This window comes from Anser brachyrhynchus (assembly GCF_964034855.1).
Source record: "Anser brachyrhynchus genome assembly, chromosome: 2".
Taxonomy (NCBI): domain Eukaryota; kingdom Metazoa; phylum Chordata; class Aves; order Anseriformes; family Anatidae; genus Anser; species Anser brachyrhynchus.
This window is the reverse complement of record NC_137695.1, coordinates 119,623,851-119,636,724: the sequence shown is the minus strand read 5'-3', so window position 1 is coordinate 119,636,724 and position 12,874 is coordinate 119,623,851. Positions and strand designations below refer to the sequence as shown.

Genomic DNA, 12,874 nt, shown 5'->3' with positions numbered 1-12,874 from the left:
GTCATATTCTGTGTATTTCTTCAGGAACGTAGTTATAGCAGCATAATTATAGTTGGAATTATTGTTAAAGAGTTTCTTAAGAAATCTGCGTAAGCTTTGCAACTTCATGGCTTGTTTTTTTTCTTCCAGGTCAGTAATTTAGAATCATCGGGAGGGAAAAAATATGCAGAACTGTAACATTTTTCAGTAATATTCATGGAAGACTGTTTGTTTTTCATGGCCTGCATTTTTCTCTTTCAGATGTTGCTCTCACCTACGTTAATGAGCCATTGTCACATGAATAGCTCAACTGCTTTTATGACTTGAATGAGCCAAGTTAATTCCACTTACAAATATAGATTTTGCTTAAACAAGGAACTTTAAAAGTCCTACAGAATGTTTGCATTCTTGTAACTTTTTATCCACGTGGTATAGAGATGTTAATTTTCTTATTTTCTGATTGGAGCTAATTTCATTAACTTACATTTAGTCTTTTTTTAGGTTTTAATACCTCCTAACCAAAAGTCCTTCCTGTGTCAAGCTTATTGCCACCTGTTTGGTTTTCCACTGTACTATAACTACCCATATCAAGATAAATTATTTTCTTTTTCGTTTCCTGAATTTAACACTTAAACAAATTTCCTTAAGGTGTATGTGTGTTTTTTTTTTTTAACTGGAGATATCATTACATAAAATTCACAGTATAAAAACTTTAAAGAAGCTGTATCTGTTACCACAATTTGCTCTTTCGCTGATTAACCTGAAATACTTTCCGTAGCTTTTGTCAAATGTGGTGATGTCTTAGTGTTTTAAACTTTTTTTAATCATCTTTTCCTTGTTCAGTGTTTGTTTCATCTACTGTCTGGCTTTTAAACAGCAGTTAAAGCAACTTTCTAAGCCTATTTTCATTTTATGTCCAAGTATCCTGGTTGCCCTCTGGCTAAAAATTTACTGTTGAGATGTAAGTGCCTTAAGTGTTACAGCGTGCTTTTCTACAGCTACCCTACTTTCCTGCTTCTCTTCCAGTTCATCAGTTTTGGCCTTGAGCTGCGGAATGTGGACAATGAGGTGCACAGAGTGTTTGCAAAAAGTTGCGTACATATCAGCTTAGGAGAAAACAAGCTGTTCTCTACACAATGCATTGCGCAATGAACTCTGTTCTATGAATCTTGTCTAATCTTTTGTTTTTTTAACACTACTGCTAAAAAAATCTGATAGCTTATCTTTTAGAACAGGATTTACTTAGATATTTTTAAGTGATTGAAATTCCCTGATTTTAACTGAAGTTGCAGAAGAAGGTTATTGGAGACTTGCACTTTTGGTTAGTGGATATATTTCATATTTCATGTAATACTGTTGCTGACATCATCAAACTGTCAATTCCAGTCATTTTTTCTTTTAGAAATAGGGATGGCAATGAGAAACTGTGTGGTTGTTTCATAAGGCTACGTAAAACCATGTCTGTAGTTGTAGTACCTACATCATTCTTGGTTCAGTTCCAAATGCTTCCAACCCTAGTGAAGATGTATAATCATGCTTCCTGAAAGCGATGTAACTACTGTTTAAATATGTACACTTTCACTTTGACTAGAAAGCTACTTTGAGACCCGGTGGAAAACAATTACTAAAAAATGTTGCGTTCTTAAAGCATTTGTAATGGTTCTAGCAATTGTGTGATGAAATTGCTATTATTCATCCATTTTTACTAAATATTCTAATAGCAGGAAACACTTCTAGCTCTTCCACAGAAGTCCAGGCTTCTTTAACTTGCATCAATGATCAATCTCATCATCTTTGAATGTCTTTGAGCTGGGCAGGGTTAAAATAGAATAGCTTTTATGATTAAATGTTTTTTGGTTGGCCTTTGCGACCAAAATCGTTAGGTTAAGCTTTTGGAAAATTCACTGGGAGTGTTTTAAAAAAAAAAAAAAAAAAAAAGACTTGGATGGCTTGGAAAAGCTAGTGAAAATTATCACTTACCTCATACCCTGCTTTGATTCATTGTCTGGGTGTTTTATATCAGCTTCTCAGTGTCCTTTTTGGTGGTAAATTCTGTCACTTGACTTCTCTTAGCTTGCTTTTAGGATCTCAGCCAAGAGCTAGTGAAAACAGGACTGAAGAAAAAGTCACTAAGCTATGAATAGCTTGGCTCTGTATCACGCTGATGAAATAAATACTTAATAAATATGTAGTAAGTCATGAACTGTGTGGACAAATGTTCAAAGGACAGTCACCAAAATTGATCAATATTAAAGGAAAATGGAATAATCAGCTGTCTAATGAAAGACGAGAAATTATCATGAAATCTCAAGCCTCCCTCACAGTCAAGTTAACTGTTTCAGCTTCAAGTTTTAAAAGCTGAAATCCTCAGAAGTGGTTAATATAGTAACATAACTGTTGTTTTCAGTTGAGGTGTTAAAAAAGGGATATTGGTCTTAGTTTCTGGTATTGGCAACCAAGATATTGGTTACCTTTTGTGGAAGTGTTTATCCTCTAGTGTAGTGTGTGTAACTTCACTTTCAGAGAACCTTTTTGGTGGCCTGAGGTTGATTACTTTTTTGTTTAGGGTGACTCAAACCTGTAAGGAGTCCTTTAACAGAATTTCAGACACATGGCAATAGAGGACTTTGATGCCTTGTTTCCTTTTACCACAGGGTTGTAGAGAATGGAAAGAACCCTGCATTTCCTGAGAACTTTTGTTCTTTAGAGGTAAGTCCAAAAAAGCACTTAAGACAAATGGACCTTCCCATGATTTTTTCCCCATTTAGATGAGCAAAATTAGGGTGTTAGGATGCAAGTGCGAAGTCTTGAAATTAATGGGAAGCACTTTACCAGTTAATTCTTGTTTCAGATAAAATGTACTTTGTTGCTTCTACTGATTTTGGTTGCAACTTACTAAATTGAAATAATTATAATCAGAAGAATAACCTATGGTGAAGTCATGCTGATAGAATAAAATAATTCAAGTAAACATTCTGTTAAAAAATCTAGATGGAGGTAAAGAATCTTTCTGGTGAGCCTGTGGATTTTTGGACTAACTAAAAAGTCAAGATGCCTTTATTTCCTCTTCAACATAAATGGGCAAGTTGGGTTTGTCTAGTCTTGTAGTAGTGCTTCTTGAGGTCCACATTCCAGTGGTATGGTGAAACTCAGTGTTCTAGGTATATCGGTATATTTGAGTAAAATGAATGTAGCTGTGCAAGTCATCCAGTTTTTAATTTTTATGTTCTGTGAACCATTGATTGTCTGCAAATTACTCTGAAACTGATCTGTGGAAAAATCAATGACAAAAGCATACCTGTTGTTAGGCAGGCTTCATTTTCTGTGCTGGAGCTTTACTGAGGAGTGTTAAAACATGTTGAACTGCAGGCCTTTATTTATATGTCTGCGGTTTTAGATGTTACTTGTTTGGAAGGGAACTGCTTAATTCTTTTATTCATGCAGCAATACTGATTGTGTAAAATAGATTGGTGTTTATCTTCTAAAGTAGCTTAAGGATGCCTCCCCTTTAATATTGCTTATAGAAAAGGCAGGAAAAACAAGCCCAATCACTTGAAGCTGCATTCAGTAGTGATGGAATGATAAGAAAGATGCACCTGTGCAGATTTTAATTGAACCACTTCTGAGCTACATATAAAATATCTTTTTGTCTCAGTATCTTATGTATGGTTGCTTTCACTTTTCTGGGACACAAGTTTCTGACTCGGATAAGTTTGGGTAAATCATGGCAGGTCAGACTCCTAGGTAAAAAGTGTCAGTGCTGGTCATCTGTAGTATAACAAGCAATTTCAGCTGTAATGTTGTTTTCCTAGTAAAATTTGATAACTTGCAATTTTTATTTTGAGTTTGAAAGTGTTGTGACAACCTTGACAGAATTAATGTCTTAAGTTGACAACACTTAAATTCTCCAGGGAGTATCAAAGATGACACACAAAACTTAATAGAACAAAACTAACTTTGCAGCTTCTGACTCCTATTTTGAACTCAGTAAATAGATCTAGCTTAAAAAAAAAAAAGTGGCCTGAGTTGAGGGTATGTCTCAGGGCACAGCATCTGTTCTTATCAAGCCTAGTAGTTGATCTGTGCAATACCAAGTCAGTTTGTCCAAAGGAAAATAGAACTAAAAGTCCTCTATGCCCAGGTCTTTCAAAGAAACATTTTAGTTAGGTGGTGGGACAAATTCAGTCTTTATTTTCCTCAGTACACAGTGATGGTACTCACTTGAAGATACTGCTGCATAAAAAGACTTTGAGATCAGTTTAGATTTTGTAGATAGCTTAAATTGTTTTAGTCTTCAAACTAATGTGTGGTTTCCATATGCTGTCATTTATAGGATTCTTGCCAATAGGGTGGGGGAAGGTTGACTTTGGGAAGGGAGTAGTGTTTGTGGGTTGAAAGCAGAATGCTCATTTACTTTCACAGGGCATACATTAGAACACAATGGAGACATTTAGTTGCCTTTCAGCTTTATATTTTTGGTATATCTTTTAGTATACTTTAGGGTAAAAAAGTCTGTTCTGGTTTTCAGTATAATTGAGAAAGCAGCAGTTCTTTTTTTCATCTGCTGCAGAATTTGTTTGAGCAATTTGTATTCAAGAATGAATAATAAAAATTCTTCAAGTTGTCAGTATTGCGTTAGTTTACATGTGTATTTCTAAGTTGTACAGAGGGACTGGATCTAGTATTGAGGTAATGACTTGAAGGTGTCAGCACAACCTGGATGCTGTCCAAGTTGTATTGCTAGTTTTGACTTGGGAAGCGAGAGCTCATGATGCAAATAAAATAACTGTTCTTTTCAAAGTAGAAATTCTTCCTGTTGTGTGCCCAGAAGGTGAACAAAGTTCAGAAAACAAGACCAAGTTGCAAAGACGTACTAAAGGCAAACCAGTGCCTGTACTATGAAATGGTAGAAATTTGTAATAGCTTTTGATTTCCTTGGGTTTCACATATAAGTAGTTATATATTCATTGTTTGCATGCTGATAAGTTAGATACCAGTAATTTGAAAGACAATGGAATTTTGTGATGCTGCTGGAGACAATACTTGGACTTTTTTGTTGTTTTTGTTTGTTTGTTTTTAAAGGGAGTTTGTAACTTAGGCTTTGTCAAGATTAATTCTGAAATGTTCAGATAAGATGCTCTGCAGTTTTGTGATTTATTTTGGGAAGATAAGTGTTATTGTTTGAAAATTTTGTGTATGCATATGTGCTGTAAACCATGTGGTCAGAAGTGAATGTATTTTATAATATGTTGAGGTTTTTACTGCTTTTTCACTGTGATTAAATAATGTAAACTTGTTTCTCCATGTATGCTTTTCTCACGTGCACTATAACAAAGGAAAGATATGCTTTGTTTAGTTCAATGCTATGAACAACATGCAAAAAGTTGTAGGATTTTTTTCCTTGGTGGGTAGGCAAACACTAAAACCAAACATCCAGGTATTCTGAGGAGACTATTTCTAATGTAGTATGTTATAAAGTGTTGAGCTGAAGGATTAAGTGTGACTTCTATATTATTTTTCTCATTTGGGTGTTTGGGAAGTAGGCACCTTGGGGGTAGTAGGGGAGATGCAGTTTGTTAGTATACTTTAAATAGATTTTCTACTAATAGTTAAAATTTTGGAATTGAATAGAATAAGGCATTGCTATTAGTGCATTTCTAATAGGATTTGGTACTTGCCATATCTAGGTTTCTGTTTTATCTCTGCCATGCTGGGTGGTAATGAAATTTTCACCTTCTTATGGTGGTTAAATGTTTGTCATACGATTATTTAACAAAAAAACTGTGTTGATTTGGGTGCACCAAGTTTCAGGGTGTTTTAGAGTTTTGTATGCTCTCTGCACTGCTTCTCTGGTTTATTAATTGCTAGAAGACTTCAGTTAAGTATCTGCCCTCCTATTTACACTATGCATCTCTCCCTGCATCTGATGTACGTGTGTTTCTATCGATGGATACTGCAATTGTTTGTCTTACTCTGAGTTTCTGCTTGGCTCTTCAGTAGTTTTCTCTTTAATCTACCTTGTTTGCTAGCTCCTTCTGCTAGATTTGTACAAGCATTATTATTCACGTGTGCACTGAATATTTTATATTAGCAGAATTCAGGTATATGAGTTTTTCTTTTGAACTGCAGCTTTTCATCTGCCTGTTTAGAAGAAAAATAATTCAGTAAATGCTCTATAATTTTTTCATCCTCTAACTGATTTTCTTAAGAGTAAAGGAAGTTATTTTTGGTTGAAGTTTTAAGAGATGTGCAGCTTTAGCTGTCACAGTTTAACACTTTTTATCTTAATATTTTCTAAGTGTCTCACTTTTCTATGGTAGCTATATAAAACATCACAAGTCTGGCTAAGAGAGTTTCATTTTTTTTGTTGGATTTTTTTTTCCAGGAAATGTATGAAGTTGCCAAGAAGCTTTGCTCATTCTGTGAAGGTCTTGTACATGATGAACATCTTCAGCATCAAGGCTGGGCTGCCATAATGGCCAACTTGGAAGATTGTACATACTCTTACCAAAAGCTACTTTTCAAGTTTGAAAATGTATATTCAAGCTATTTGCAGTCCATAGATGATATCAAGTTGAAACTTACACAGTAGGTTTGCAATTTAACTTCAGTCTCAATCTCCAGAGCTTATTTACATTTTTTGTGTTGTATATCTCATGCTAGTTTTAATTAATCAGGCATGTATTTGATTTTTATGTCACTGAAAACATTCTTTCTCTTCTATGCTAGTTATTTTTTAATTGACTTTTTTTCATTGCATTCATCAGCACACAGAAACCTGTATTGAATTATCTGGAAGATTATGCTCACTAATGTGAACTGTTTAAGAGCTGGAGTCCTTCCAAATGTACACTAGAAACATCTAGATAATAAATTTAGACATTAAATAGTATTTTAAATACATATTTGCACTTCTGAATTATATACTTCTGAATACACTTACATATTAAGAATGATGATCTATGTTGCAAATCTGAAGCTACTTATAACACAGAATCTTAGTGTATATATACATCTTTGGGTGTGTGTGTGTATAAATGTATACTTACAGCCTTGCGAACTCTGGATGTTGCTTGAAGGAAAATATTTTTTTGACGTCTTTCTGGAGACGTTATACTATTGTGGTATTTCTGTGAGTGAAGTGCCTAATCGAATTTCAGGTACTTAAAGAAATCAAGCAGAAATATGGTTTACCTTTTTTTAATAAAACAAAAAAAAAGTTGAACTTCATAGTTTTTACCAAATACGTAGAGAGCATTCAAGCTCTGCAAAAGTAGTCAGCCAGAGGGCACTCAATCTTTGCTAATAAGCATTGGTGTGTACCTATGCAGAATGCAAACATAAAAGTCCCAGTTGTGTGTTTAAAATATGGACGTGTCTCAGTTATCAAACTGCCATGTTTTTTCATGGTTTTGTCATTGCATTATGCCATATAATATTGACATATAAGCTTATTTGACATATAAGCTTACCCTGAAGTTTAGAAGAGTTTATATTCAGCAGTGGAAGAGAGCAAAAATTACTTTCTGTGCTCTCATGATGTTGTTACTGAACGCAGTGCTTTGAAAGGGTAATAACCAAATTCATTTTGAAGTCTGTTTCAGTTCTAAAATATACAAATGGCACTTTAATTATGAGTGGCTTGTGTCAAAGTTGTTATGCAATTGGCTTCTGGATACTGATGGCTTTTTTTTCACCCTTTTTAAAAAAGCTTGGGTTCTGCTGTTTCTATCATGGCCAAGATACCACTGCTGGAGTGCCTAACAAGACATAGTTACAGGGAGTGTTTAGGAAGACTGGATTCTTCAGCTGAGCATGGAGGGGCAGAAAGTGAAGAAACTGAGGATGGGAAATCTCCTGAACTGGTGCTTTATTCTGATGTATCTAAAATGAACAATAAATCAATGTTAGCATCATTTTGCAAGTCAGTTGAACATTCAGCTTTGGAAGGCACAAATCCTGAAAATGTAAAAGATGATAAGGAGTCTGGTCAAAATGCTACTGTCCAGGACAATGAAGCATCAGTAGAATTGAAAGATGATGATCAGCCTTCATTCAATGTGTCTTTGTTAGACTGGATAAACGTTCAAGATAGACCTAACGATGTTGAATCGCTGGTCAGAAAATGTTTTGATTCTATGAGCAGGGTAAGTTAACAATTTTTTTTTTCTCACTCAAATTATATTGAAAATTTGCTATGGGATAGTTTTATTTTCCAGATGACGGTTCTTTTGAAGTGATTCAACTTTCTGTAGCTTGTTGTTTCTCAAATAACTTTCTGAAGGGAGACCAAAACAGAGTGGGGGTGGGGGAAATATTTTGTGAATGAGTTCTTGAGTTTTAAGAATTTGACCTCTGAGAAAATTTATAATTTCACAATGAATGTTCATTATCTTGGAGGTTTTGTTGTTGTTTTGGGGTTCTGCTGCCTTTTTTTCCCAAAAGTAGCTACTCCTCCTGGAAAGCCAATAATTTCTTTTATCAAAGCAGCTTCTGCTCTCAGTTGATTGTGTTTTTGTGCTTATAATGAAACTAAAATTTTCCTGGACCAAATTCACTGTTAGTCTGTGCTTAAAAATACTGAATATTTATTGAAAGACAGATCAAATTCATGTAGTTAATCATGATATTTCTTGATTCTTTATTAACTGGTACATGCTTATGTTCTTTGTAAGTCACTGCTTTAGCCAATTAACGTTGTAACCTTTTACATTGAGATTTCCTTCTTTCTTGCTTGTACCTTTTTCTGTAGCTTATGTTTCTTATGTTGTGTAACCTTGTTTGCATATGTATTGTTTTAATATAACTCAATGTACCTGGAACAAAGAAAATAATAATTTATATTGTCTTGGACACTTTATTCTAATTAAGGTAAGAATGGAAGACTCTCAATTATGTCTAAGCATAATCTTTTACAAGGCGTGTTACCATGTGATCAGTTTTGCTTTTTTTTTCAATTCTGCATTAAAAGTAAGTGGAGAATTGGGCTTAATATTAAGGCCTGCCCAAGGTTTTGAGCTGTCTCAATTTTAGTAGTACAGAAAAGGCTGAGCGAATGACTGAGCTTTCCAAGTTGTGACAGTTTTACTTTCCTTTACCAAAACCAAGTACGTTCAGTGCTGTCTCTGAAAAACTTTGCCGAAGTCTGAGACAATCCTCTGTTTTGTTTCTTCGGTAACGCTACAAGGTGCTTTCTGATAGTTTTAAGCAAGTAACAAAGCCCTGTAGTTCAATTTGAGAGAGAATAAATTCATTTTGTTCATACTAGTTAAAGTTGTCCTGTATTATATCCCTATATCTATCAATATTTTGAGAGACAGGAATTAAAGAGTTGCTTCAAAATAAATGTAGTGATGCTGAAGAAAAAAACATTTTAGTTAGTTGTTGTACCTTTTTTAGATTAGCTTGAAGTCTTATTTACCAATGTCACATGTTTTGAGTAGGTTATATTGTAACTGTGTACTTTTCTGTCCTTGCTTTTCTTATCTAGTTGTTTTTTTGTGGGGGGGGTTGGGAAATGAAATTGCCCCTGCAATTTTTTTTCCTACCATAATTGACAGGTAGATACTCCATCTATTCTGGCTACCACCAGACCAACTATAAGTGATCAATTTTGATTTAGTTCTCACAAAAACTCAAAAGCTTCAATATGGTAGCTCCTAGGAAAACATTAATTTACTCTCTTCAATGTACCACAGACAAAGGATTCAATCTTTGTTTGCCATTGATTTAGAATTAGAAAACAGAATTAGTGTGTAGCTGAAAAGGAAAATCAACCAAATAAGTATCTCACAACACAGTTGTCATCTCAAGTAAATATTAAGAGAACACTTCAATGTGAGAATACAAAAGTCAATCATTTTTTGTTACTGTTCTTCGCCATTCTTCCCCTGCCCTTTCCTTCTTGGAAATATGAACCATACAAATGGCTTATAATTGCAATTCTTATTTGAAACTCTGAATTCAGGTAAGATTTTCATTGAAGTGTAACGTGTCTGTATGAGATTTGTAACAGAATGAAAGTACTGCATAGGAAAGCTTTTATACAGTCAAATACTAGATTGGGGAAAAATAGTTTTTTTATGTTAATATTGATACACGTAAGTGTATCTTTAGGAAGGTGTAAGTATTCTTTTTGGTGTGGGTTGATGTAAAACCTGCGTATTAGTGGAAGAAGTCAGTGTTATGACAGCTTGTATGACTTTGTACTTGTATACTTTTCATTAGATTCTCACTTAATGCTTTTAGTTTGTTTTGCTGCTTCTTTAATGAAACTTGAAGGGTTACCCTTACTGTCTGTGGGTGTTTTAGCTTCTTAATGTTTCACAGTTTTTTTATTTTTTCCTGGATGATGGGTCACAAAGGAGTATGATGAAACAATTTTATTAACAACGTGTTATCAAAAATAATAGTGAAAAGTATTAGAAATATACTATTTTTCTGTAGCTTGTATTCCAGTTACTAGTACTGATCTGCCTTATATATGACGCCATAAATTAAACACTTTCATTTAGTGGGAAAGTGCTAATGAGTCTTGCAGCTCTTTCCTACCACCCTCCCTATTGCACTTCCCACTGAGTCACATTTGTCGTTTGTTCTGATTATGGCTGTATAGACTCTGTTCTAGTGTACGCTCTGTCCATTAGCTTTAATTCTCACTGTCCCCTCTTTGTCCCTTCCCCTTGCAAGGACCTGATTTGTACGATGATCTGGTTGGAAAACTTAAAAGAAGCTGATGCGTTGATCAAAAATCCACAATCTAATTAATTCAGGATTCTGAAACAAATGAAAGATGTAGGCACGCCTTTGATTCAAAGAAAATACTTAGTGGAAATAGTACTAGAAATGACAGAATAGTGAAGGAAAAACATTAAGGTTATAAAAATTCATGTAGCTATTTCATGTTACCTTTGAATACATCAAGTGCTAATTTTTTCCGTTATTTTATTTCTAGCTCGATCCAAGGATCATCCAGCCCTTTTTGGCAGAATGTCGACAAACTATTGCCAAACTAGATAATCAGAACATGAAGGCTATTAAAGGCCTTGAGGATAGGCTCTATGCATTGGATCAGATGATAGCAAGTTGCAGCAGACTGGTGAATGAACAAAAAGAACTTGCTCAGGTAATACAAATGTATATTTGTGTGACGTTGGAAGATGGTAGACTTTTGATATGTGTATGCTGTTAAAGATTATAATGAAACAGTTGCATGTCTTAATGCAAGATAGTTTTCAATGTGTTACAGTAAAGCGCTATATTTATAATAATTGGACAGTTAAATATTATTTTTACGTTATGTTTTCAGTGCACAGCTGATTACCATATTCTTTTGAATACTTCAAAGTGTTCTTTCCTCTTTTGATCTGAAAAGAGGAGTTACCACTGTTGTATACTTCAGGAGTAAGAGAAAGTCTGTTCACCTTCAGGTTTCAGTCATGGAGGGATTTATTGTTATCCTTGTTGTCTAGAACTAGGGGAAAAAAAAAATCAGAGCTTGATTGAGATACAGAATAAGAAAAAGACAGATTAATTTTTGTTTTTGAAGGCAAATACTTAGCCCTTGGTAACTGCCACTCTATAAAAGTACCTGAGAAGAGGTAATGTGCTTAATGGTTGATCACCAAGCTTGTAGTGAGGAGAAAATGTAGTGTGCCTGTCATTTGAAGTGGTAAGAAATTTGATTTAAAGCTTTTCTAAATATTAAAATACACAAACACACGAGCTGTACATTTTAAATAGTATAGTGCTGTAGTAAAGCTTCTTTATTAAATGCAGCTTCTGTGAAGAGCTTCAGTTAATTTTATACCCGATTGTCTTTTTGAAACTAGAAGTATATTAAGACCTGTATGCGAACATTACCTGATGTAATAGTTGTGTAGACTTTCACCATTGTGTCAGAATGGGGACCATAAGGAAACAAACGAGTTACTCATTTCTGCTTGGTGTGGTGTATCATTAGTGGGAATAATTGAGCAGCATTCTTCCCTATCTTGCTGGTCAGCTGGGTGGTTAGGGGCCCCTTTCAAGTCCTAGGGAAGAATTGGACTGGCAGTCATGTAGGACCCAGGTTTCCAGCTGCATCCTCTGGCTGGTGTGTAAAGGTGGGTGCTACTAGTTCTTCTGGCAGCATTACTTAAAAGTGGAGACTGTTCTCCAGTAATTTCAATGAGTAAGTCCAGGCATAAGTTTTTGTTAAATGTTTTTTAATGTTAAATGGTTTTTTTTGTATATCTTGCATACATGTTTATGTTGTAGGCAGGTGCTAAATCCAAGAGAAATTTAGCATGATGGAGAAAGCTATTCTTACATCTCCCTACTTGGTTGCCCAGTGCTGTTGTGGTCTTAGCTGTGTTCTCCCTCTCCACTTGAATGAGGAATGTACCTCAAGTTTACCAATTCTACTTGAGTGACATGCCTAAAAGTCAATTGGAAAGATACTTGGTACCTTTTTTAAATACCTCTGTACATTTTGATTATGTGCCTTTTTGAAGATTTATCAGACTTCAGACTTTCAAATCTTCATCTTTGCCTTGTCTTTTTTTGTAAATCGGCTGTTCCTTTTGTATGTGTATCATAAAAGACACAAGTTTTTTGTTTTGTTTTAAGAATAGTGAGATGGAATCATAGAATGGTTTGGATTGGAAGGCACCTTGAATATCGTCTTATTCTGACCTCCCTACCGTGGACAAGGACGCCTTCCATTAGATCAGGTTTTCCAAAGCCACATCCAGCCTGAGCACTTCCAGGGTTCCACAGCCTGTATGGGCAACCAGTTTCAGTGCCTCACCACCCTCATCATGAAGAGTATGCCTTATCTTATACCCTAGATAGGACAACGTTTTTTTCTTCCGTAGTGAATTGAATGCTTGTGATTAAGTACTAAGTGTACTCC

At 34.9% G+C, this 12,874-nt stretch overlaps 1 protein-coding gene across 4 annotated transcripts in view; it reads left to right on the top strand.

Annotated features, from left to right (window-relative positions):
• Nucleotides 1-12,874, top strand: part of RB1CC1 (RB1 inducible coiled-coil 1) — a 77,627-nt gene that overhangs the window by 21,628 nt on the left and 43,125 nt on the right. For 3 of the 4 annotated variants that reach the window (XM_080580595.1, XM_080580594.1, XM_080580596.1), the window contains exons 6-8: nucleotides 6,365-6,567; nucleotides 7,691-8,126; nucleotides 10,934-11,104. In XM_080580595.1, the coding sequence (XP_080436721.1) occupies nucleotides 6,365-6,567; nucleotides 7,691-8,126; nucleotides 10,934-11,104 (810 nt within the window). Of the gene's footprint in view, nucleotides 1-2,633; nucleotides 2,689-6,364; nucleotides 6,568-7,690; nucleotides 8,127-10,933; nucleotides 11,105-12,874 lie in introns of all 4 variants that reach the window. The other variant, XM_080580597.1, reaches the window with a different exon arrangement.